General features: G+C 43.1%; 1 protein-coding gene across 30 annotated transcripts in view; it reads left to right on the top strand.

Moving 5' to 3' along the window:
• RASSF7 (Ras association domain family member 7) overlaps positions 1-20,072 on the top strand; it is a 120,693-nt gene extending 100,621 nt beyond the window's left edge. For 13 of the 30 annotated variants that reach the window (XM_083604931.1, XM_083604932.1, XM_083604920.1 and 10 more), the window contains 5 exons: positions 4,767-4,917; positions 8,339-9,246; positions 11,861-12,029; positions 14,376-14,483; positions 16,977-20,072. In XM_083604931.1, coding sequence (XP_083461057.1) covers positions 4,815-4,917; positions 8,339-9,246; positions 11,861-12,029; positions 14,376-14,483; positions 16,977-17,008 — 1,320 coding nt within the window. In that variant the 5' untranslated portion in view covers positions 4,767-4,814 and the 3' untranslated portion in view covers positions 17,009-20,072. Of the gene's footprint in view, positions 1-4,766; positions 4,918-8,338; positions 9,247-11,860; positions 12,050-14,375; positions 14,484-16,976 lie in introns of all 30 variants that reach the window. The other 17 variants (XR_014545802.1, XR_014545803.1, XR_014545804.1 and 14 more) reach the window with 8 other exon arrangements.
• The last annotated feature ends 1,923 nt before the right edge of the window (positions 20,073-21,995 follow it).

Genomic DNA, 21,995 nt, shown 5'->3' on the forward strand with positions numbered 1-21,995 from the left:
TTCTATCCCCTGCATGCGAAGACAGGCTCCAGCAGATTAAACGGATGAGACCCAATAGTAGGTCCAGTGGTACCAAGAAAGCGGTTTCTGCAAGCGCTGCACAGGGAAGTAAGGGGCAGATGGGGCTCGTCAACCTGGGAAGGTAGCCTGCCTAAGAGAAGGAAAACTCTGATCCTAAACCTCCACTGCCTTGTGGCTATACAGTGGTGCCTCGCCAGACGAAATTAATTCGTTCTGCGAGTCTTTTCGTCTTGCGATGTTTTTCGTCTTGCGAAGCACAGTCCGTCGCAACTGCGCCTCTGCAAGCGGCTTTAGGAAAAAAGTGAACAAACTCGCAAGACGTTTTCGTCTTGCGAAGCAAGCCCATAGGGAAAATCGTCTTGCGAAGCAACGCAAAAACCGAAAAACCCTTTCGTCTTGCGCGTTTTTCGTCTTGCGAGGCATTCGTCTTGCGAGGCATTCGTCTTGCAAGGCACCACTGTACTCATTCATGAGAAAGGCTTTGGGAGCAAATCCTGGGGAACAATCTGTACCCACTGCCTTGTGGAACATCTTCGGGAGAAGAAAAGGCTAAGAAGCAAACCTTACACAAATCTGGAGTGGAGTCCCTAAGGTGGTTAGACGATGTCTTGTATGCCTCCTTTTGGCAACTCCTGCAGCCAAGCTGGTGCCAAACATATTGCTCTGCTTTCCTTTGGATCACGTTAGCAAGGCAGCCCAGGACCTCCATATACACTGTCCATGCTCGCAACCCAGAGGGGTCACTTCAGTGCTGCAAACACAGCAAAAACAACATGGGACTAGATGACCCATGGGGTCCCTTCAAAATGTACAGTTCTATGATTCTATGTGTTTTGTTGGAAAAGTCCAGATAAGCGAGCTGCCTTCAAGCACAGTGCTCTTAAAACAAAATTATCAAAGACCTAAAATCTTAAAATTCCAACATAAGAAGTTTCCAGGACTAGGACTTGAGTTTAAAAAAGAAATAGTTGTGACAAATTGATGAAGGTTTGGAGAAATGTGAACTGGTTCCTTCTTTTTGTAGCATGTTTTTATACATAACACAACAACTAGAGACAATCAAATAAAGTTTATTGATTAGGGGCCATTTACACAACTCTCTTAGACCTTGGCAGATGTCTGCAAGTCAGCCCATGATGACTTCAGTCATGTCAAGCCATGCTGAGCCAGTTGTGTTTGTGCCAGCTGCTGCTATGTGCTGAATTTTAGACCAGGATTGGGTTTTGACATACCATCATGAACAATAAATTATGAATAATCAATCCCTTTCAAGTCCTTGTAGTAATTTGGTATTTAATTCTGCGATACAAGCACTTAATATGAACTGAAACTACTTTCAATATTTATAACTGAGCATGTACCAAGATCAAACAATATCAGTTCAATATTACTGATGGAAATATTTCTAAGTTACATCTGTTTCTGGAACAGGATCAATCACTTCAGCATCTGTGTTGCATTTGCTTCCTGGATTGTTTTTTAATCTGATGAAGAAATAACGGCTGCCTTCCATATATATATAACTTGCCCTTCATCAAAGGCAATTGGATTGAATGGAAATCCCCATTAGTGATTAAACATTCTTGTTGAGAAATCATAATTTATTCAGAAACTGACATAAAATGTATTCTTTTATATTAAAATGATTTCCGCCGTTTTCATCTGATACTTTCTACTCAAAGGCGCAGCACTAAATACAGGTTAGATGTGTCTGTTTTGTTCTCCTGGCCTGCTGAGATTGGAAAATACCTGCACCTGGAAGAGGTGGAGGGACAGAGAATGAAATAGCAACTGTTAGAAAAGATGAGCCAGTCAGAATGGCAGCTGAAGCTTGCCGGGGTGTGGAACGGGGAAGACAGGGGAAATGGAGCCTACTTGTATGTCCTATCTAAATAGTATAAATGCAGTACAGTATACGTGCCTTTTTTCTTGCCTTGTTGTATCTGGCTTGCCTTGCTGCTTTTGTCATCTGGAGTTTGCATGTACCATTTGTCTCCCAGCCACACTGCTGGACTTAGCCCCTAGCCCCACCCTTTAATATGCAGGAGTTTTCATCTGTGAAATGTTGGCAGGGATGTGTTTATACTGGAAATCTCTACCAAAAAAAAATTAGTTCAATAATTACTGCATATAAGCATTACACTTTTAAAAACAGAACATTCCTGAAATGTTTAGTTTACATATTTGTGGAAAACAGAGATGTGAGAACATATGCCTGCTTCATGTTTTGCTTGAAACTCTCTAGCAATTTGTTGCCAATGTGGATGGGCTATACTTTTAGGGTTTTCAGTTTGATGATAGTAGCAGGTCCTGAGCACATGTTCTTTGGTCCAGTGGTGGAGCGCCAGTGGTGGAGCACTGGCACACAGAGATGTATCATGGCTTGGATCAAGCGACCCTACCTGATCCTACCTACCCATACCCATTGCTCTAGAAGCAGATAGCCAAGCCAAGACCCTGGTGGGTTGAGGTTAGTTGCTGTGTGTCCCACTGCACTGAATATTTGCTTGGGGCCAGCCCTCTTATTAGGTAGAGTGAGGCAACCACCTCAGACAACATGCTGGGGAACAGTGATGAGGTGCTAGGAAAACAGCACTGTGTGCCATGCAACTTCCCCTTTGCCCTACCAAAGTTAGGTCTCTGCCTTCAAGTATGGTAGAGGGCACTGTACATTACTAGTGGTGAAGTCATATTCAATTGCCAGACTCATTGAGTTCTGAATGTGGACTATCAGGGAGTCGTCACCGCCCGTCTGCCCCATGCAGCAAAAGGTGACAAGCTCCCAACAATTAGCAGTCCCAGAGATTCTTGTGTCAAGGTAAGAGAAGAGCCCCAGCGTGGGTTGTTGTGTAATTTTAAAATTAAAATAAGAAGTTTTATTTTCATGACACATGAGAATGTATGTATGAAATGGGGTTGTGCTGGGCTGAAAAAAAAGTTATGGTTGATCCTCCTTTTCTCATATTCTTTTGTTCTACTATTCTGTGCAACAACACCTGAAATGGTTAATGTTTTTCTCTTAGCACTATAGGGAGAACTCCATGTAAAGCTTAGGTGTGAGTTGAGAAATCTGAAATGCACCACTAACAATGTCAAAACTAACCTGCTCTTTGGCATGTTGTAGCGATATTATGGGGTGGGTGTTCTTTTCTTTTCCTTTTTCCGGGTGATGTACTTTTGCACTTCACTCTGGCTGGGAGGAAAGAACATTTTTCAGGTGTGGCACTGTCGGCCAAAGGTGACTTTGTAAGAAGGGCTGGAATCCAAGAGGCTGATATCCAGCCAGTAAGCCACAACCCTTCATTCTTTTCATAGTTCTGGTAGGCAGCTGATTAACACCAGATTAGCGCTGTTTAATATTTAACTTGCAGCATTCTTGTTCTCTGGTATCTGGGCTGCTGAAGCATTGCCAGCTGGGTTCTTCAGGTTTGTTGCACAACACTAAAAAATGTGGAAAAGTGACTTGGAGAGACTTTGGGTTAAACTTACAATTTCCAAAATGCTTTTAAAATAAAATAGCTTGTTCTCTGACTTACACAGATGTTAATATTTGTCTCCATTTAAGTTTCATGTCAGAATTACAACAGTAAATGTAGTTATCCTCTGATTTATCCGGAATCCTGATAAACAGAACTATGCTTCTCTAAAGACTTAAGTGATGTATCTTGAATAACTCTGAAAAGGACTTCATCATGTTGATGAAGTGAGAAGTAGAAGGAACAGGAGCTGATTAATGTGTGTGCAGCATACCACTTCAGTCAGGCAATTTTTGAAAAGGGCAAAGCAATTTTCACTAATCTCTTAGCCGGTTAGCCTAACCTATTATCTCCAGGAACCTGTTTTAGTCCATTAATGACACCTGGCCTAATGCAGATCTGTATTTCTATTCATACGATTCAAACTGTATGACTTCACTGCTTTATATGCTGCGGCTTATCATATGATTGCAGACTTTGCTTATCTGAATATTAGCTAAAGCAGATAGAAGGTGAATTTACTATATGCATATGTTTGTATGATTTCTTATGGACGCTCTGGCAGCAGTTCTACCCTCTTATGTCCCACACAGTCTTAAACTGAGCACCATCTCTGATCTCATCTAAGTTTTCTCATGCTGGTTGGCTACATCTAGGCAATGTGTTAGGATTGTTGTTGCAATGCCAAGCTCAACAACATTTGTGTCCAGATTTTCACTTTTTGAAATATGGCAACCCTATTATAAAACAGAACTATGCTTTAGACTCCTGTTACTCTTCATTCATGCAAGCTACCCCATACAGTCCGTCTTTGGGAACTCAAGCAGAAACATGAACAGGATAAACTGTAGTTAGCTACATAAATTTATTGGTTTCTGAAGTTCGTGATTAGCAGGGGGCTATTGCTGACCTATCTAGAGTGGTGAAATGTCACATCTGCATTCTGAATTGTCCTAACTGTTGTATTTCATTTTGGAGAGATGGGATAAACAATCTAGGAAGCTGTGAAATTGAAAAAAAAGGGGGGGGATTATTTGCCATTTGTTTTTGAGCCAGAAGCTTTTTCTAAGAAAACCTAGAACCGTCTGTTGGAACAGATGGGCTAGAAATTGGAGGGGTGGGAAGAAGAGGTATAGACACCTCAGAACTTCCTTGCATGTCAGCCAATTAGCATTTTTGCTCTTGAAGCAATCTGGAGCAAGAAAATGTATGTGAAAATGAAATCAGACGGCAAGCTTAAACTCCTCTTTCTTTAAAACCTCTCTGCAGGGAAGACCTACTGCAATGATCCAGAAAGTTTAATCTACTGTTTTGGTTATGGAGCTAAAGGTCTGGGTGGATGGTGTCCAGCGGGTTGTATGCGGTGTCTCCGAACAGACCACATGCCAGGAGGTTGTCATAGCATTGGCACGTGCCATTGGTAAGTAATCGTTACACTTGCTTGGTCTAAAAGTAAGCTTGCAGTTTAATCCTTTACAAGTTTCATTGGAAGCAAGATCAAATGAAGTTAATGGAGCTTATGCTAGTAAGGATGGCCATTATTCTGTAATACAATGGAGATACATGAATGTTGCCATGTTTGATATGCGTAGCTTCCAACTACCTTTTTTGTCACCACGTTCATTAATTTTTTTATAGAAGGGATATTACAAAACTTTGTGTGAAAATCATTTGTGTGTCTGGGCATACAGGTAGGCTTGTTTCCCAGATTTATGCTATTGCTGCAACTGAAAAAATAAACCTTCCCTCCATTTTCCCTACTCACCCCTTCCCTCTTGTATTTTTGCATTTATTTATTTTTTTGACTTCTAAGCACTCTTGGGTTCATTTGGGGAAGCTAGTGGGCTTGGTGGACGAGGGGAGGAAGAAATACAGGTAAAGGGGGATAGGATACAAGTTTGTACTGGGGTGAGGTGAAAATAGGGACAGACAGCTGGCTCCACTACAATCACTAATGAAGCTATTAAAGCGCTTCATATTGTCACTGCTTATACATTGTTCAGCAAACTCGCACTTCCAAAACCACATTTGCTGAACTAATGCAGGTGTAGAAGAGGCTTTTGGATAGTGCAGGGGTTGATTAAGAGTAGCTTACCCCTTCTGGCCACTTCTCCACTACCAATTCTTTCTAAGCAGCCTCCACCTGAAATGGACTTACTCAGTGGTATGCAGCCTAAGGCCTGGGGGCGAGATGCAGCCCAATCGCCTTTTAAATCCGGCCCGCAGATGGTCCGGGAATCAGTGTGTTTTTACACGAGTAGAATGTGTCCTTCTATTTAAAATGCATCTCTGGGTTATTTGTGGGGCCTAGGAATTCGTTCATCCCCCCCCCCAAAATATAGTCTGGCCCCCCACAAGGTCTGAGGGACAGTGGACCGGCCCACGGCTGAAAAAGTTTGCTGACCCCTGGCACTTACTTCTAATTCAGGGGGTGGGGTTGCACTGCAAGAGCGTACAACAAATAAAAACTGTCAGAGGATACATGGAAGGGGGAAATGAGTTGGGGGGAGATTTAAAGAGCCAGTCTCTCGTATGGCTACTCCCTTGCAAATTCCTGCTCTTTCTTAACTTTCCCTATAACTCAGTGCAAAGAGGAGAAATCTCTGCCTTTTCCTGAAATGTTCTGCATGTGCCTGAGGAATTTATGAAGTGTGTGTGTGTGTGTGTGTGTGTGTGTGTGTGTGTGTGCAAGTTGCTAGTGAGGACAAATGCTATCTGATGCCCCTTTCCCTCAAATTATAGTTGGGTTGCTATTTCTGCATAGTAGGATGTTCTGCATTTCATTTATGCCTTTTTAAGTCCTTTGTGAGACAATTGGCTTTCAATTCCCATAACACATTTTCCCGAGTAGATAATGAGTGATGCACTAAAGTAGTGATTGGGCAGCTCTGGTGTTTGTTCATGAAGCCTTCTGCCATATACAAGAGGCTTGGGTATTGTTTGCCACCTCCCACGTTCAACAGTCATACTGCATTTCACATGGTCAGAGCACAACCTTGATTTACATTTGCAACATACAAGGATGACTCAGAGCCTGCATGTTTGTTTTCCCCTTAACTGTTTTCTAGGCAGCTCAGTACTCAGGCTTACGCTGTGTTTTCTGATGCGGAAATGTGCTAGGAACAGCAAGTGAAGCTTGTATTAGCCTCCACTTTTGCCCTTTAACTAGATTTAGGGGTACTTGTGTCCTGACTCTGCAAGATAGGGTTTCAGTTTCAGCTTATGTAAGTACTCCATGATCTGGTAAGGAATCATCAGGGCTTTTAAGGCAAAAACCTTGTGGGCTAGCAGCTTATTGACTCACTACTGGAAGCTGTTGGAGCTCACAAAATCTTGCTAATGATAACTTTGCCTAAAAGGGTTTAGGTTCCTGCATTAAAATGCTCCCAAGAACTGCAGCCAGAAAAAATGTTAATGGAATTTGAAATAAATCTTCCAAAGTCATTCCAGATACTAAGTGTGTGCATTAAAATGTCAGATTGTGGAGAGGAGAGGAGGCCTTGGGAGGCAATATAGCAAGTGTGGGAGAAGATAAAGAACCCTTTCTGGTTCCCCCCCAAAAATGTATAACAAATGACAAAACTAACAGTGAAATAAACAGTTAAAGGTCTCACATTGAATTATTTGCAAATACCCTGAGCAAGGATGGTCAGGGAGTTCCAACTAGATAGAATCCACAGATATGAGGCTCCTCAACATAAAGCATCTCTCCAAAAACCCTTCTGGGAATTTGGTGGTTACATTCCCTCAATGGATTAATAAATGGTATGAGTAGGAACCAAACGGTGTCAGAACACCTCTGGTTGAGACTGACCCTTTGCCTACCTGACAGCATGGGTTAACTTCTCAGATAGCGCTAAGCACTAAATTGGGCTGCACCAATTGTCCAAGGAAAAGTCTGAAGAAGATTTCCAGCCACCTGGTGTCATCAGCCTGTCAGCTGCCAGGAGAAAGCTAATTGCTTCCTTGTCTGGGGACCTATTGACAGGGTCAAAGAGGAGGACTTGTGGAACTGGTTGTTTCATGATTTTTGAAAGGTGATCAAACACAGGGTATGGGATTCAGTGTTGCAGTAAAAGGGCTATGAAATGGGGAATGAGGTCCATTCACATAGCACCTGTTCCCCCTTCCCACTGTTCTGGGGTTTTCTCCAACCCTCCAGAGCGAAGAAGTGAGGCTCGGCCACTTAGCCGAATTCTGCCCACACTCCCCAAAAGGCGCATCTTCCCCATCACTCCCAAAGGAGTCTATTTTAGCAAGAGGTTTAAGCATGTTGCTAGCTTGTCATGTGTGCAAATGAAGCTCAAATCCTAGCTCAGGGTACAAATGGAGGTGGAACTGCTGCATTTGGAATGCTTTGGTATTTCCAAATTTGGTATTTCCTCCCCTAGTGGGTGTAAACATTAAGGTGTAAATGATTAAGTTCATGCCTAACCTTGAGTTATAAGAAGAAAAATTGGTGTGAATCTCCAAGCCACCCTCTAAACCAGAACTGCTTTCTGATGGAGCAGTAGGGTAAACCCAGTTCTCAAGGATGGAATTTCCATGTCAAATGTTGAGCTAAAAACATGTGGCCCAACTTGGAATGGGAGCTGCGTGGGCTGAGGGTCACTGGCAAGACTGCCTATTGTTTAATTTGTTGACAGATCTATCAGTTTTCATAAATGATCAGCATCCACCCACCCCAAAAGCATCTAGCCTTCTGGTGTAATGGACTTGTCCTTGTGAGAGGGATATTAGGGTGGAATGTGAGTGTGATGCAGCTAGAATGGGGCAGGAAGGGTTATTGGTGTTTCCGTAGTGAAGAAATGCTCCCCACTTACGCCTGTCCCTCTTCTCAGGTCAAACAGGTCGCTATGTTCTCATCCAAAGACTACGTGAGAAAGAGAGGCAGCTTCTCCCACATGAATGCCCTGTGGAGTCCATGGCCAAGTGCGGACAGTATGCCAATGATGTGCAATTCATATTGCAGCGCACAGGCCCCAGCCTCACCGAGAGACCTTCTTCAGACAGTGCTCCCCAGGTACCCGAGAGGACGTTTGTCAGGGCTAGCCTGCCCATCAAACCCAGGCCGGTCGGCACAGAAGTGCCCAGGCCCAGGCAGCCCAAAAAATCCTTAACCTTCAACCTGGGCCCTATGGCTTCCAGTGACCTGCATGCCAAGAACAAGCTGAAGCAACACAAAAAGGACAGCGTGGGCTGGAGGGAAGGTGCTAGTGGGGGCCTGCTTTCCAAAGAGGAACTGTTCAAGACCATACTGCACCAACAGGAGCATCTCTACTCCTTGGAGATGCAGGGGGATGCCTTGGAAATGGACCTCCGGCACTGGGAACACAACAGAGGCACCTGCCAGGAGGACGAGATCCTGCACCTGGAGCAGCTGATTCGGCAAAACGAGAGTGAGCTGGGTGAGGAAGGGTTTTGGCAGAGTGAACTGCGCTCAGAGAAGGAGTGCGAAAGGGAGCGCCAGGAGAAAGTCCACACCCTGCGGGCCACCATGGAGGAGTACACGCAAAAAATACATGAGCTTATGGTGAAAACGGAGGCCTTGGAGAGAGAAATTCAGTGGGAGATTTCCGAGAGGGCCAAGAGGGCAAAGGAAGCCCCGAGGCAGAGCCCTGCTGAACTAGAAGAAATGGCAGCTAAAATGAAAAGGGACCTGGAAGCTAAGGCCAAGCAGAGTGCTCATCTGGAGAGCAGCCTGGAAACTGTGGGGAAGGCCTTGGAGGAAGCAGAGCAAAGCCTTCAGGTATGCACTTCACAATAATGTTCTTTTCTGAGGGGATCCCTGGATGAGTGGTTGAATTCCATGATGCATGATCCATGTTTTTAGGCCTCTAAATGTTTTTCAGAATGCAGTTGAGCATTATTTTTACTTATTTTGCAGTTTAAATTACTTGGGCACAGAATAAGGATGCAGCTAATAGTATATCTGTTAGACTAGGATTCTAGGTCTAGTTGCAAAAAAAAGTACATCCCCATAAGACAAAATTCTATGGGAAATCTGTGTTGGGGTCTCCTTTGCAGCCTTGGGCTTCCTTAGAATTCTACCCTTCCAGGCGTTTAGCAGTAGATTAGGTGAGTTCTGGAATCTGTTGAGTTATAAACCTGGCAGATAGCAGTAGAATGTGTAGCTGTTACATCAACCAAATGGAAATGATCTTGCACAATGTTGTATGTTCTGAGATGGGGCACTAAGCTCTTAGTTGTTTCTGTTGAACTTAGTTGAGGACTCTTCCCATGAGGATTATTATGTGGTTTAGCTGGGATGGAAGCAGGGAGATTAGCATCTTGCAAGATCATCAAACCCAAAGGAATTAAAGCTGTTCTGTGCCCGAATTGATAGAACGGGCCTAATAAAGTTATACTGCAACTCTTGCAGACATGAATTGAACCTGATTATGAGGTGTGCAGTCCTTCAGGCATAGTACTGTGATGTGTTGGTTTACATAGGAATTATATTTGTGGGCATGTGTGTGCACACACTTTGAGTGTGCAAAATGGTCGTTTGCATGTAATCTAACCCTGAAAGCATCCTACAGTAAAGGGAACATTGCTTTGGAACAAATGTAGAAATAAAACCATTAAATAATGGTAAAGGCTACTTGTTTGCCAACATCAAACCAGCTACCACTGTATTTGTAGAGTAATCCCCAAACTTCATACCCTCCAAGTGTCCCTATTTTCTAGGGACGTCGCTGATTTAGAGAAGCCGTCCCAGTTTCTGATTTGATCCCGGAATGTCCTGCTTTTCCTTAGGACGTCCCTATTTTCATTGGAGAAAGTTTGGAGGCTATGGAGTTATCCAACCCCTGAGCCGTCTGAAGGCAATCCTGTATTGGGAAGGTTTTTTTTTAATGTTTAGTGTTTTATTTTGTTTTTATATATGTTGGAAGCCACCCAGAGAAGCTGGGGGCAACCCAGTGAGATGTATGGGGTATAAATAGTAGAATTTATCATTATGGAGTGGGACATCCCTATTTTCATTAGAGAAATGATGGAGGGTATGCAAACTGTGCACCAAGCACACTACTGTGTGGTAAAAATAATAATATTTGAAATAAAAATTAGTCGTTTGTGAGCCCAAAGCACCCACCCACAGCAGAACCAGCCTGCTGTATCCCTGCATGAATCACTTCTCTGATTTTTCCTGCTTGCACTGCAGGCATGTCATTCAGTACATCAGGTGTGTTTCACCCAGCTTAGTCACTTCCGTTGCAGCAGCAGCAACACAAGCAGAATTATTTGCCTTTGGAGGAGGGAGGCTCAGAACTGTGATTTTGCTCAGGAGCATTGCCGGGAAAAGCAAAGTACTGTATCCTCGTGTTTGCTTCCAGTTTAATTTAGCTATTAGAAATCTGTGTTTGAAGGTGTTATAGCAGCATGTTAATTATGTGCATCTTCAAAGCACAGGCAGCTGTTGCTTCTTTTCTGTTCTTTGCTTTAAGCAAAAGTAAGCAGCAGTAATAGTCCCAAGTCTTCTCCTGGTTCTTGTTTAACTGTTGACTAGACGTTGGCGCCATCTTATGGCCAAGTAGAGGAAATGCTGTGTACTGTACTGTACTTTTTTTTCTTTTGCCGCTGTCAGACTCTGATTATAAGGACATGATTGTGCATGGGTTTGTGGGGGACCCATTAAAATAATTCCAAACTGTAAGAATAATAATAGTCCCATGCACATCTGTGGGTTTGTTTCTCCTGGCTGCAGGCAGGGCACAATGAAGTGGGAGCAATTAAGCAGCACGCGCACTGTCTTGACAGCTAAATAAATAGACTATCGTAACATAGAAGAGCCATTACGAGAATCAGATAGATTGTCTGTCTGCAGGTCTGTGCTTTTCACAGTCTATCCTCAGTCTTTATAGCACGGTCAGAATACATGGGTTATCTTGCTCTCATGTTTCAGTCTCCATCTTCAGCCACATTTAGAAGGAAGAGAAAATATTGTCATTCTGTTAGCAGAGAGGAAAATGGGCCACCTGAGCGATGCAAAAGTGGGGTGGTGGTGTGCTTGAGATTGTATGGGGTTAGATGCTTTGCTAGCAAGTTGTCTAGAACTGGTGGATAGGTCTTCAGCTGCACCCCCAACACCCACCACACAGACCCACACCAGATTGCCAGCAGATACTGACTTCATGATAAAGAAGCTTTTGGAATGTGTAAGCATCCAGGAATGAACATCTGGCCACCTCCCATATTATTCCTGTCAGCTCATGTAGTTTCTGGTAGATTTCTGCTAATGGCCAAGAAGCAGAGAGAAGCGAGTTGGAGGAGGCTGGGGTGGGATCAGAAGCCTTTCTTCTGCAGCTTCATATCTCAGATGAAGATAAGTTCACTCTGCCTGTTCCTCCTATATCTTGCAGGCCCAGAACCAAGAGCTGGAGGAGCTAAATAAGGAGCTGAGGCAGTGTAACTTGCAGCAGTTCATCCAGCAGACAGGAGCCATGGTGACTTCCCCACAGCCCAGATCAGAAGCGGAACCCCAGCTGGATGAAACCAGCTCTGAGCTGCTGGCTCACCAGAGAACCGGAGGTTGGAACACAACTCAAAGGGTGGGCAAAGTTGGGGGGAGAGGGGAGGCAGGAGACCTCACTTTAGTTAAGGCCTCCTACTGTGCTTCCTCTCATGTAAGCTGGTAGGGAATGTCAATATCCCCAGTTTTCTGGCCTCTAGTTGTGACATCAGCAAACAATCAGCAGCCCATGGAAATGCATTGGTGTGGCTTTCGTTGAAGCCTCCCTTTAAAATTATCTGGCTGGAGAAACAAATGGACAGCAGATACAAACTTATCCATAAATCTATACTGCAGTAGCAGGGAATAGTTTGGGGGGCGGGGGCAGTGAGAAGGTGGATAGGTTACTGGGCATCTGCTTGAACTTTGCTGTATGGATCTTGCATCCAAACACTGTGCTAGGTACAGCTTCCTTTGAAAATAGACCTAAAAATGAAATGTGAAGAAAAATTGGAAGTTCTAAGTGGAACATGTAGCACAATTATTAAGAAAGGAAAAAGTCAATTTCTGATTGTTGAACTTGCTCCATGTTAAACTCTGGATTCCCACATATTACCAGAAGTGCAACACAGCTTAAACAGGGTAGATGTCTAAAAGCATTTATATAGGTTTTGTGTTGGTAAGGTAGCATCAAGCACTACAAAGGTCCACAACTACAGCAGTGATGGTGGCAACTGAAATATGGTCCCCTTCCCACTTATTCAAGAATATTTCCTTTAACACAGTATCTGGGTGGGCAGCCTCTGGGAAATGGTCTGGACTAGAGGTCTGTTCTGCTAGTTGCCTATCTCAGCTTCAGGGGGGAAACAACACAGAGTATTGTGACATCTTAAATACTACAGATTTACTGTGATGTAAGCTTTCATGGGCAGAGAGAGGGGTTCTACTGAGATCTGGCATTCTCAAAGCCCAGCATCCTATGGTATTTTAGCTAGCTAGCCTAGTCTTTGAAGATATGTTAGCCTTCCCTTAACTTTGCAGCCGCTGCATATAGGCCAGCCTAAATAAGAAACTAACTGGGTGATATTCAACACTTGCCCTCAAAGCAGACTCATTGAATCTAATGGACATTACCAACTTAGGTTCATTAATTTCAGTGGGTCTATTCTGAGTAAGACTTAGCTGAATACAGCTCATTGGTTTTTTGGGGGGGGACCCACCTGTGCTGAAGCTCTTGCTGTGGAATGTGGGCAGCAATTGCAGCAGTGTAGTTCACTGGGTCTTCCCTGGGTCTGTCTTGGCATGACCTGCACAATGCAGCACCACCTCAGGTATAAATTTTTCTAGTTCCCAAGAAAAACCTTGGAAGTTGACAACATGCATGTGTGGAACAGGCTTGGGTGTCCCCCCCCCTTTTTGCACCAGCACACAATTATTACTGATTTTTCACACTGATGCGGTATTGGCATAAGGTGTGGCCTTCCACAAAATCAATCAATGGCAAATGCTGGTGCCTGCCTGCCTGCCTGGTCACAGAAGTTGGGTCCACTAGTACTCCACGATTGATACAGTGATTTATCTAGCTGGAGAAAGCTGAATTGGGATGAAATAGCAGAGATACCAACTGTGAATGTGGGTCAGAAGTGGCAGCACAGGACACATGCTGGGGACCATTGATGAGGGGGAAGGGTGCCTTAAAAAGTTTGAGATCGTTTGCCAGAAGAAAGCATATTGCCACATACCAATTAAGCAGCTTTAACATTTTCCATAATGGTGGTTTTTTTTTGGGGGGGGGAGAGACAACAGTCTCTTGTTTAGTTGTGTGGCAAGCAGTGTTTCCACGGCTGCACAGCCAGCCAAATCAGCAGAAGCAGGCCATGGTAATGCTGTAGCATGAGTTTATGCACACATTGGTTGTTGTTGTTTGTTCGTACAGAGTATAAGAGAGAAGGAATCTGCCCTGAGCAGCTTGCAATCTGAAATTCATCACAGAGGAAAAGGAGGGAGGGATAAACAGGGAAGCAATGCTTAGTTGCATATGTTCAGATTCATTACCATACAAAACCAGGTTCAACATCCTATTTGTACTGGACAGGAGAGGGAACTTGAATCACATGGCCATCTCTTGACCTCTTAACTCTGGTTAAGGAATTGGGAGCAATGTGTGTACTTATAGTGTACTGATTATGCTACAAATGGCGGGGGGGGGGTATGGAGAACAAAACCAAAGGTGTAACTCCAGTGCATTGCATAAAGTTCAGTTACAGATATATACCCAAAGTTCAGAAACCCAAGGAATGTAAGGGGGTATGACTCCAGAAAGGCGGAGCTTAAGAAAATATGTATCGAAGTGCTGCTCCTGAAAATTCAGGCTATTTTGTTGTACTTTTGGTTAACTGAACTGTCACCATGATTATTTTCCCTAGATCTACTTGAGCCCAGCACAGATTCACCTCCCCGAGCCACAGCCAAGCAGTTCCTCGGCAATCCACGAAACCTTCAGAACCCCCTGGTGTCCAGCTTGAACCCTGAGGGTGTGTATGTTTGAACTGCCCTAAGCCTCTTGTGTGCTGAAAACCTGGTCTTGTCAAGCAGTCCTCCAGACGTCCTAATCTTGCTATAGTGGGGGGCAGCTTTCATCTGCAAGGAGGTGGCTGTTACTACAAACTCTTCTTCTACTCAATTTTTCTCTCCTGCCTTCTGTGCTCCTCCTCCTCCTCTCTCCCCGCTTCCTGAATCAGCAGATAGTGGCTTGGTTGTTTTGCAGGGGGTACCCATAAACTGTAGCATGTTGGGGCCAGCAGTAACCAAAGAGAAGGGAAGAGAAGCTGAGGGTGGGAGTAAGCAGAGAATAACAGGAAGTTATGCCTGCCGTATGACATGATAGGCTTGGGCCAAGACTGCTCCACTGTGCAGTGGCTGAGAGATCAATAGACACTCACCAGTAACAGTCTAATCGCTTGCAGGATGGCATTTTGTCTCGGAGCAGTTGCTTTAGCTACACAGTGCAGTATTGCTTACTCAGCTGAGGATGTTTGCTAGTTCAAGCATATTTAAAACTTCACTAGCAAAGACAAAGCCCTGCATATGCAATTCGCTTGTCCGTCACCCAAGGTCATTCTGCCAAATTCCTTTAATGTCTCATATTTTAGTTAGCAGCTTAGATTCCTAAAGAGTTGATTGCAAGGGGATCTTTTCTCTTTTATAAACTCTTACAGAATGTGTGGCTGGCTATCCCTGATGGATTAATTGCAGCCCTTTCTTCATCCACCATTGTTAGTTTCATTTGACAAATGTAAATTTTAACCCCGTATGCTGTGGGTATGAAATATCTTGCTTCAAAGTGCACCAGAACTGGTCTGTACAATTTTAAAATGCTAGTCTGTACTTGCTGTCCAGCAGTGAGTTCTACCCTGCATTCTGCATGGATTGGCTGTGCGATCGAGTTCCCCGCATATGACGTCAGGACCAGAGGTTCCCATTCCTTGTTTTAAAAAGACACAGTTTTAGCTTCCTGGTTTAGCTGGTCAGTTGAAGCCATTTCCTGGGTTATGGCTGTTGTTGCATGCTGACAGCTTCTAAGAGCCACAGGTGAGCACATGAGTACAGGTTGGGAACCAAAGGTGAACAAATTACCCTGGAAGGAGCATGATGTATCCCCCACCGGAGCTACCCCTCTCCTGATGCCCCACAGACCCCAGCCCAGGATCTTCATGCACACTGCCCAGACTTGTGCCCTAGGGAGGTCACTTTGGTGCTGCTATTGCAGTGGTTTGACTTCACCCCCCAGAGGTGCATTCCATTGTCTCTCAAGACAGGTGGATGCCAAGAACTATTTTAGCTCTGAAGGAAACAAATGGTAATTTTAGACAGCCTGGCTGAAAACCATCACAAAGTATAAGGTTTCCACTCACATCCTGCGAAGTGGTGTCATGAGAGAGAGACAGACAGACAGACAAAACATTTTGTGTTTTGTAATGCAATCAGTGCATTCCACGTGTTGTCCCTATGGACCTTAGTCAAAGCTACTTTGAGACATAGCAAGGCAAGTAAAGCAGTATGTCCACGTTGTCTTTCCAGACCAGTTTTTAAACCCTTGAATGGTGATGCTGGTGAAGATATCACTTTGTGGGAATTAGGACCCAATCCATGGAATAATAGTTTGGTGATCTAATTGGCCAATGATGATGGGCCCAATATCCAGTTTTAACGTTTTTATCTATGCAAATAGATTTGTCTCCTGTTAATTTATCCTGGGCAGGTCCCATTTGTTTGAGTGGGTTCTCTTTTTAAAAAGGATTCCTGTGGAATGTTCCACTAGAGTGTGGTGGTGGTCCTCATCCCAGCAACCTTCACTTTGTGGGCAACCTTCTTGACTGAGTCTATAGAGAGGGTTAAAATTAAAAGCCAGATCCTCAAGATATTTCAGAAGCGATCTAGGTGCAGTATTTGGGGCTTTAAATTATCTTGACTATAGCTTGCAATTCCCTCCCACCCCCATAACTATTTTTGATGGCTATGGAATCTTAGTCTTATCACAACAAAGAGCTAGGAATCCTTTACAGTTATAGCATCACAACAGCCTTTCTATCTATTTTCTTGGCTGTGCTACATTAAATCAGAGTTGGTTTTCTCAAGCTGGTATTCTGTTCTTGGAGAGTTCTGCATATTTTAATGGTGAGAATGGCTTCTGAGAAAGCTGATACTTTGCTTTGAATATAGGAACAAATGATCATGAAATTCTATGTTGACTTGAACTAATTTTCTATGCTTATGGTACAGATTAGGTGGGCTTTCCCATTTTGTGATACTACCACAGTAAGGTACACCTCTGAAATTTTCTCGTGTGATCATTTCAATTTGATCATGCTTTCATGAAGAATCTGTCACTGTTTGAATCTGCAATTGCATGGAATAGCATATCCTCCCTCCCCACCCCTGCCTTCCTCTCTGTCTTCATCTTCTGGTTTATCAAACACTAAGCCATCATAATGGGGTCACTTCATTTATTTTTATATGTCTTGCAGTCATGTCAGCAAAGCAGAGCATCTGGAGGTAAAAAGGCCAGCCAAGGAGGACTGATTGCCTTGCGAGTATAACTGTATAGAAATAAAACCCTATTTCATGTATGTATTTGACTTTTTATCATGAATGGATGGATATAGAAGGTTGTGCAAAAATATTTTTACAGACTTTTTTTTAAAAAAAGAACTGAACACATTGGAAGAAACAGACCGGTTGTATTTTTTATCACTACTACCCTGTTTGTTATCATTTAAAATGAAGATGCTGTTTGTGGCTTCTCTGAAAATTTATATAACCTTTCTATTTCAAAACTTCATCCCACAAGAGGACTAAATGGCAGCTGCCCTGGAAGGGTGTGAAACCTGCTGGAGACAAAACTATCCAGAGTGTATACTCATGAGTCCTCTGTGTCCATTCAGAAGGTTATACTGCAAGCTACTACCATACAGTGAAAGGGTATTTTATCAGCCAGACGTCTTTACTGGACTGAACCAACGCACTATAGTGCTGCCACGTGTGCATGATAGCAATTTTTACCTTGTATGTTTGGTATTTTGTGAAGATGCACATCTTGCTTTCTAAGTTGGAATGGGATAAACAAACTGTTCTATTCTTGGTGAACATATAAAGATGAAGAAATGTTGCCCCGAGACAGAATTTGTGGCCATCAACAGGTCCCTTTCATACTAAGGACCTTTCAGATCTGGTAAAATGGGATTCTGGTGCTAGCAGTATCTTGCCATTTGTGCCTCGTGCCAAGTATTGCACCATCCACTATTACACAAAGAGAATCAACTCTCTTCATCCTGTCCAGGTATATTTCTCTGCATAGTTTGGTGAAGGAATGTATAATAGTCCTCTGTTCTAAACTGTTCCAAGGCCCATATGGCAAAACTAAACTTTTCCAAGCGGGTTTTCCCAGACTTTTTCCAATTGTTGATAACTGTGAAATTACTCCAGTGGGGACTGCAAACTAAGAGAGTTCTCCTCTGTTGTTGAGTGGCCAATTCCTGGGTTTGTGTATCTTGATATTTCTCCTTTGCAAAGTAGCTTCTGCAAGGCTGCTTTTTTGTGTTGCATATGAGATCAGCCCAATGCTGCTCTTCAAATGACTTACCTGTAGTGGCCTCTGCTTCGGCAAAAGCCTCTATGTCATTTGGAGAGAACACACATTGTAAACTCAAGGTTTGATTAAGTGTAGCTTAAGATGCTCAAGGCATCTGCTATAAATTAAAAAATGAGAACCCTAGGTCTATACCCCTTTTCACATTTATGCCAGTGCCCCACATCTCCTGTACATTGGCCTCTGCTTGTTGTGGGCCTTATCAGATGGGTGTGGAGTCCCTGTTCAAGGATTTTGAGGGTGGGGGCAGGGAGGAGGGAAACGCAAAGCAGTAGTGGCAGTAATGAGTTTATCTTTCCCTTACAATTCACAACAGGAATTTCCTTTCAAGTTACATTACACAGGACATGCTGTTGAGCTTAATCTGGGGGAAAGTAGAAAACTGTGTGTGTGTGTGTGTGTGAGAGAGAGAGAGAGAGAGAGAGAGAGAGAGAGAGAGAGAGAAAGGGTGAGAGTGTAGGGGAGCATGTATATATATGCATGCTTGCATGTGTGTGTGTGTCAGATTGCCAATGTAAAAATTGGCATTCTGGTTGCTGAAAGGGGAAAGATTCTTCCCACCTGCATCTCCCACACTCTTAGTTAGTAGCTTTTTGCATTGTTTGTTAATATGACTTGGTTGGGTGATCAGAGTAGACTGTGAAGCTGAATGTGCCGTTCAACATTAACTTCAATATGGGCATGCAGTATGTTGCTGTAATTTAACTGCTTTTTTTAAACACTCTCTTTATCTAAGCCTTCTTTAAAAATAAAAATGGGAGACTTTAAACAAGTTAGAATGCTGCTTCCCCTGCCCCCAGTACATCCCTGGAGAAGCTTCATACATGAAGTGGCATTTTCACATCACGTTGATGCTGGTTATTCAGAACCTAAGAGAAGAAAGGGTAGCTTCAGAACTGCTCTGTTGAACACCTTCCCTTTATGAGGCTGATCATATACTACTGCAAATAATCAGCCAAAGCATGTAAAGCTATATGGAAGAAACCCACCTTGTTAAATATTCAGCCTACTAGGTGGGACCTCAGAAGTACCAGTTATTATGTCTGATAGAACAATTCCCAATATAATGTAGTCTTCTGTTTTACTGTCTTCTTAACTACTTGGACATGGGTGGAATGCTATCATTTCTCCATTTGCAACTTAAGCTGCACCCATAAAGCTTATGTCCTGCGTAAGTTCAAAATTAAGAACAAAAACTGCTGAGACATTCCTTAGATTCAGTGGTGAAAGGTGCAGCCAATAAAAAGAACCCTATCTTCTTACAAACTAGTTGGAAAATAATTTCAACATTTTTTTAACCCTTCTTGTTTTGGTGCTTACATTTTAAAAAGAGAGAGCTCTTGCTCATTTTTTTACCAGGTCTGAGTGGAGCTAGTAATGAATTTTTACTAACACTTTTATGTTGCAAACCCAACTTGCTTCCAAACACATTCCACATTTTCTAGGACGGTAGCACCGAACATCCTAGACTGTTGCACTGATGAAACCAGATAGAACCCCTTTCATTTGTATAAGTTTGAGTCTATTTAACATACATTAATTTGGTCTTCAAATAAAAAAAAAGGATAAACTTTTAACTCCAATTTTCAAAATGTGTGATGGAAGCTGCTTTTTAACAGCCGTGTATTGGGGTATGATGGAGGGAATGAAATAACAATTATTGGTAGCATTGCTTGCTGAACTCTTTATTTGGCCAGTTAAGGTACATCTTTTGTGTATTTATAATGTCCAAAGCTGATGTGCATTCTCACTGTGAAACCAAGAGAGGCAAATTGGCATGGGAGGGTTGAATGGATGTTTGAGTGGGAGGCTGTGAATGGCTCTGGGAGCCCTGATCTTGTTTTAAAATGTCTTTTGTGTATTATATAAGAAATATGACTTGTTTTCTGATTAGGAAAAAAAATCTTTGTATGAATGTATATCCCATGCACTGGCATTGTTTGGTTTCAAGTTGTAATAAAATTCCTGAAAATAATTTGCTCTAAGGTGTGTCTTTGCGTACCAAAGAGAGTTCCCCAGCCTTGTTCCTGGGCGATGACTCCACCTGAATGTCACAACCAGCCCATCCACACATTTCATTATAGCTCTGAGCTGGAAATGCAGTGGAGGAGTAAAATATCATTGCAGCACTGCTGCTTGCAGAACGGCCTGCGTCCAACAATCCCTATCAGCACGAGTGGTGATCACACTGCCATGTGGCATCTATTAACACAATTGCAGGTGGGTTAGAAAAGAACGGAAGTAGAACACTTTCATCTTGTTGGAGTGGCTTACCTTCCCCAGTCTAAAAAAATATATGATAAAATTGGGGTGCCGGTTAAGATCTAGATGAATTGCAAAAACAAAACACATTGTGGTTACTTTTACAAACCTCATAGCTGTAGCACTTTTCAGGTCAGTCACTCCCAGAGCCTCATCTCCTTTTAGCAAAAGGATAGCGATGTGTCTCTAGCACATAGATGCCTCTACAGTATGCAGAAACAAGGCTGCTGCCCAGAAATGTAGGCACAGCTGTTGGCTTGCTTAGTAGTCCATGTAGGTTGCCCCTCTTACCCCAAAATACCTTACTGCTCAAGAATATGTAGAATAGTTGTAGCTATCTAGAGAAGGGGTCAGCAAACTTTATCAGCAGGGGGTTGGTCCACTGTCCCTCAGACCTTGTGGGGGGCTGGATTATATTTTGGGGGGGGGATGAACGAATTCCTATGTCCCACAAATAACCCAGAGATGCATTTTAAATAAAAGCACACATTCTACTCATGTAAAAACACACTGATTCCCGGACCATCCACAGGCTGGATTTAGAAGGTGATTGGGCCGGATCCGGCTCCCGGGCCTTAGTTTGCCTAGCCATGATCTAGAGTGATGAAAATGCAGGCTGTACATTCTCAAAGGTACTCTTGCTTGCTTTAGATGTTTCTGTCTCAGAGTTCCACCTCCGGGCTTATACTGTCAAGAACCCTGGTTCAGATTAGGTCCTATCAGCTGTATTGCAGTGCAGAGAAGGCAATGTGATCTTATCTGATACCATTCTGTGTTCTAAGAGACAGCAGGCCATTTAAATCAACATTGGTTCACCCTGCTCAAATACAGATGCTGTGTTTAACTGCACCCCCACTAAACAACCTCCCTGTTTTCCTGTGGGCTCCTCCTGCAGAGCATATTACCTGCCTCTTTTTCCCCCCCAAGCAAAGCTAATAATTTCTGCAGGCTCCTTTTTCAAAAGTAATCTAATCAAGTTGGTCTGTTTCTGCAAAAGGACTTCACCATTGTTAATGGTTAAATTTAAGCATCTTTTTCTTTCCTAATTCTATCCTCTCCCCAACTCTGTCAGTCAGTACTGGAACTCCATCTGCTACTATGGCTCCAGCAATCCAGGACTGATGGGCAGATGACAATAGAAAGGTGGTCTCTTGGGGGCCCTTCCCAGCCAACCAATAAATGAGGCTTGCATTCCAAGCAGTGAAGAAATGATAGACATCATCTAGTGACAATGGTGCTAAATCCCATCAAAAGAAATATATGAAGTAGCCTCACTGTTGGAGTGGTATGTTGGCAAGAAGACACACAAGTGGGAAGTGCAACAAAATGGTGCATTAGATCCTTGCCCTTCAATAGGACTGCGCCACCCTTTTTTTGAAATATTTTTTATTTGATTTTACAAATAGAAAATTATAACAATACAACCATACACACCCACATTTGAAAACTCCTCAGAATCTCTGGACTTCCCACTTTCTCCCCCATGGGTCCTATTATTAACCTTTTCAACTGCATATTTTTCAATAGTCCATATTTTATATAACTCCATTATCTCCATAGTACTTGCTACATTGAAAATGTGATTGCAATCCTGCTAACGTTTCCATCTGCTTACAGTGGTCTCCAAGATAAATAA

The sequence above is a fragment of the Podarcis filfolensis genome, assembly GCF_964270895.1.
Source record: "Podarcis filfolensis genome assembly, chromosome: 1".
Classification (NCBI taxonomy): domain Eukaryota; kingdom Metazoa; phylum Chordata; class Lepidosauria; order Squamata; family Lacertidae; genus Podarcis; species Podarcis filfolensis.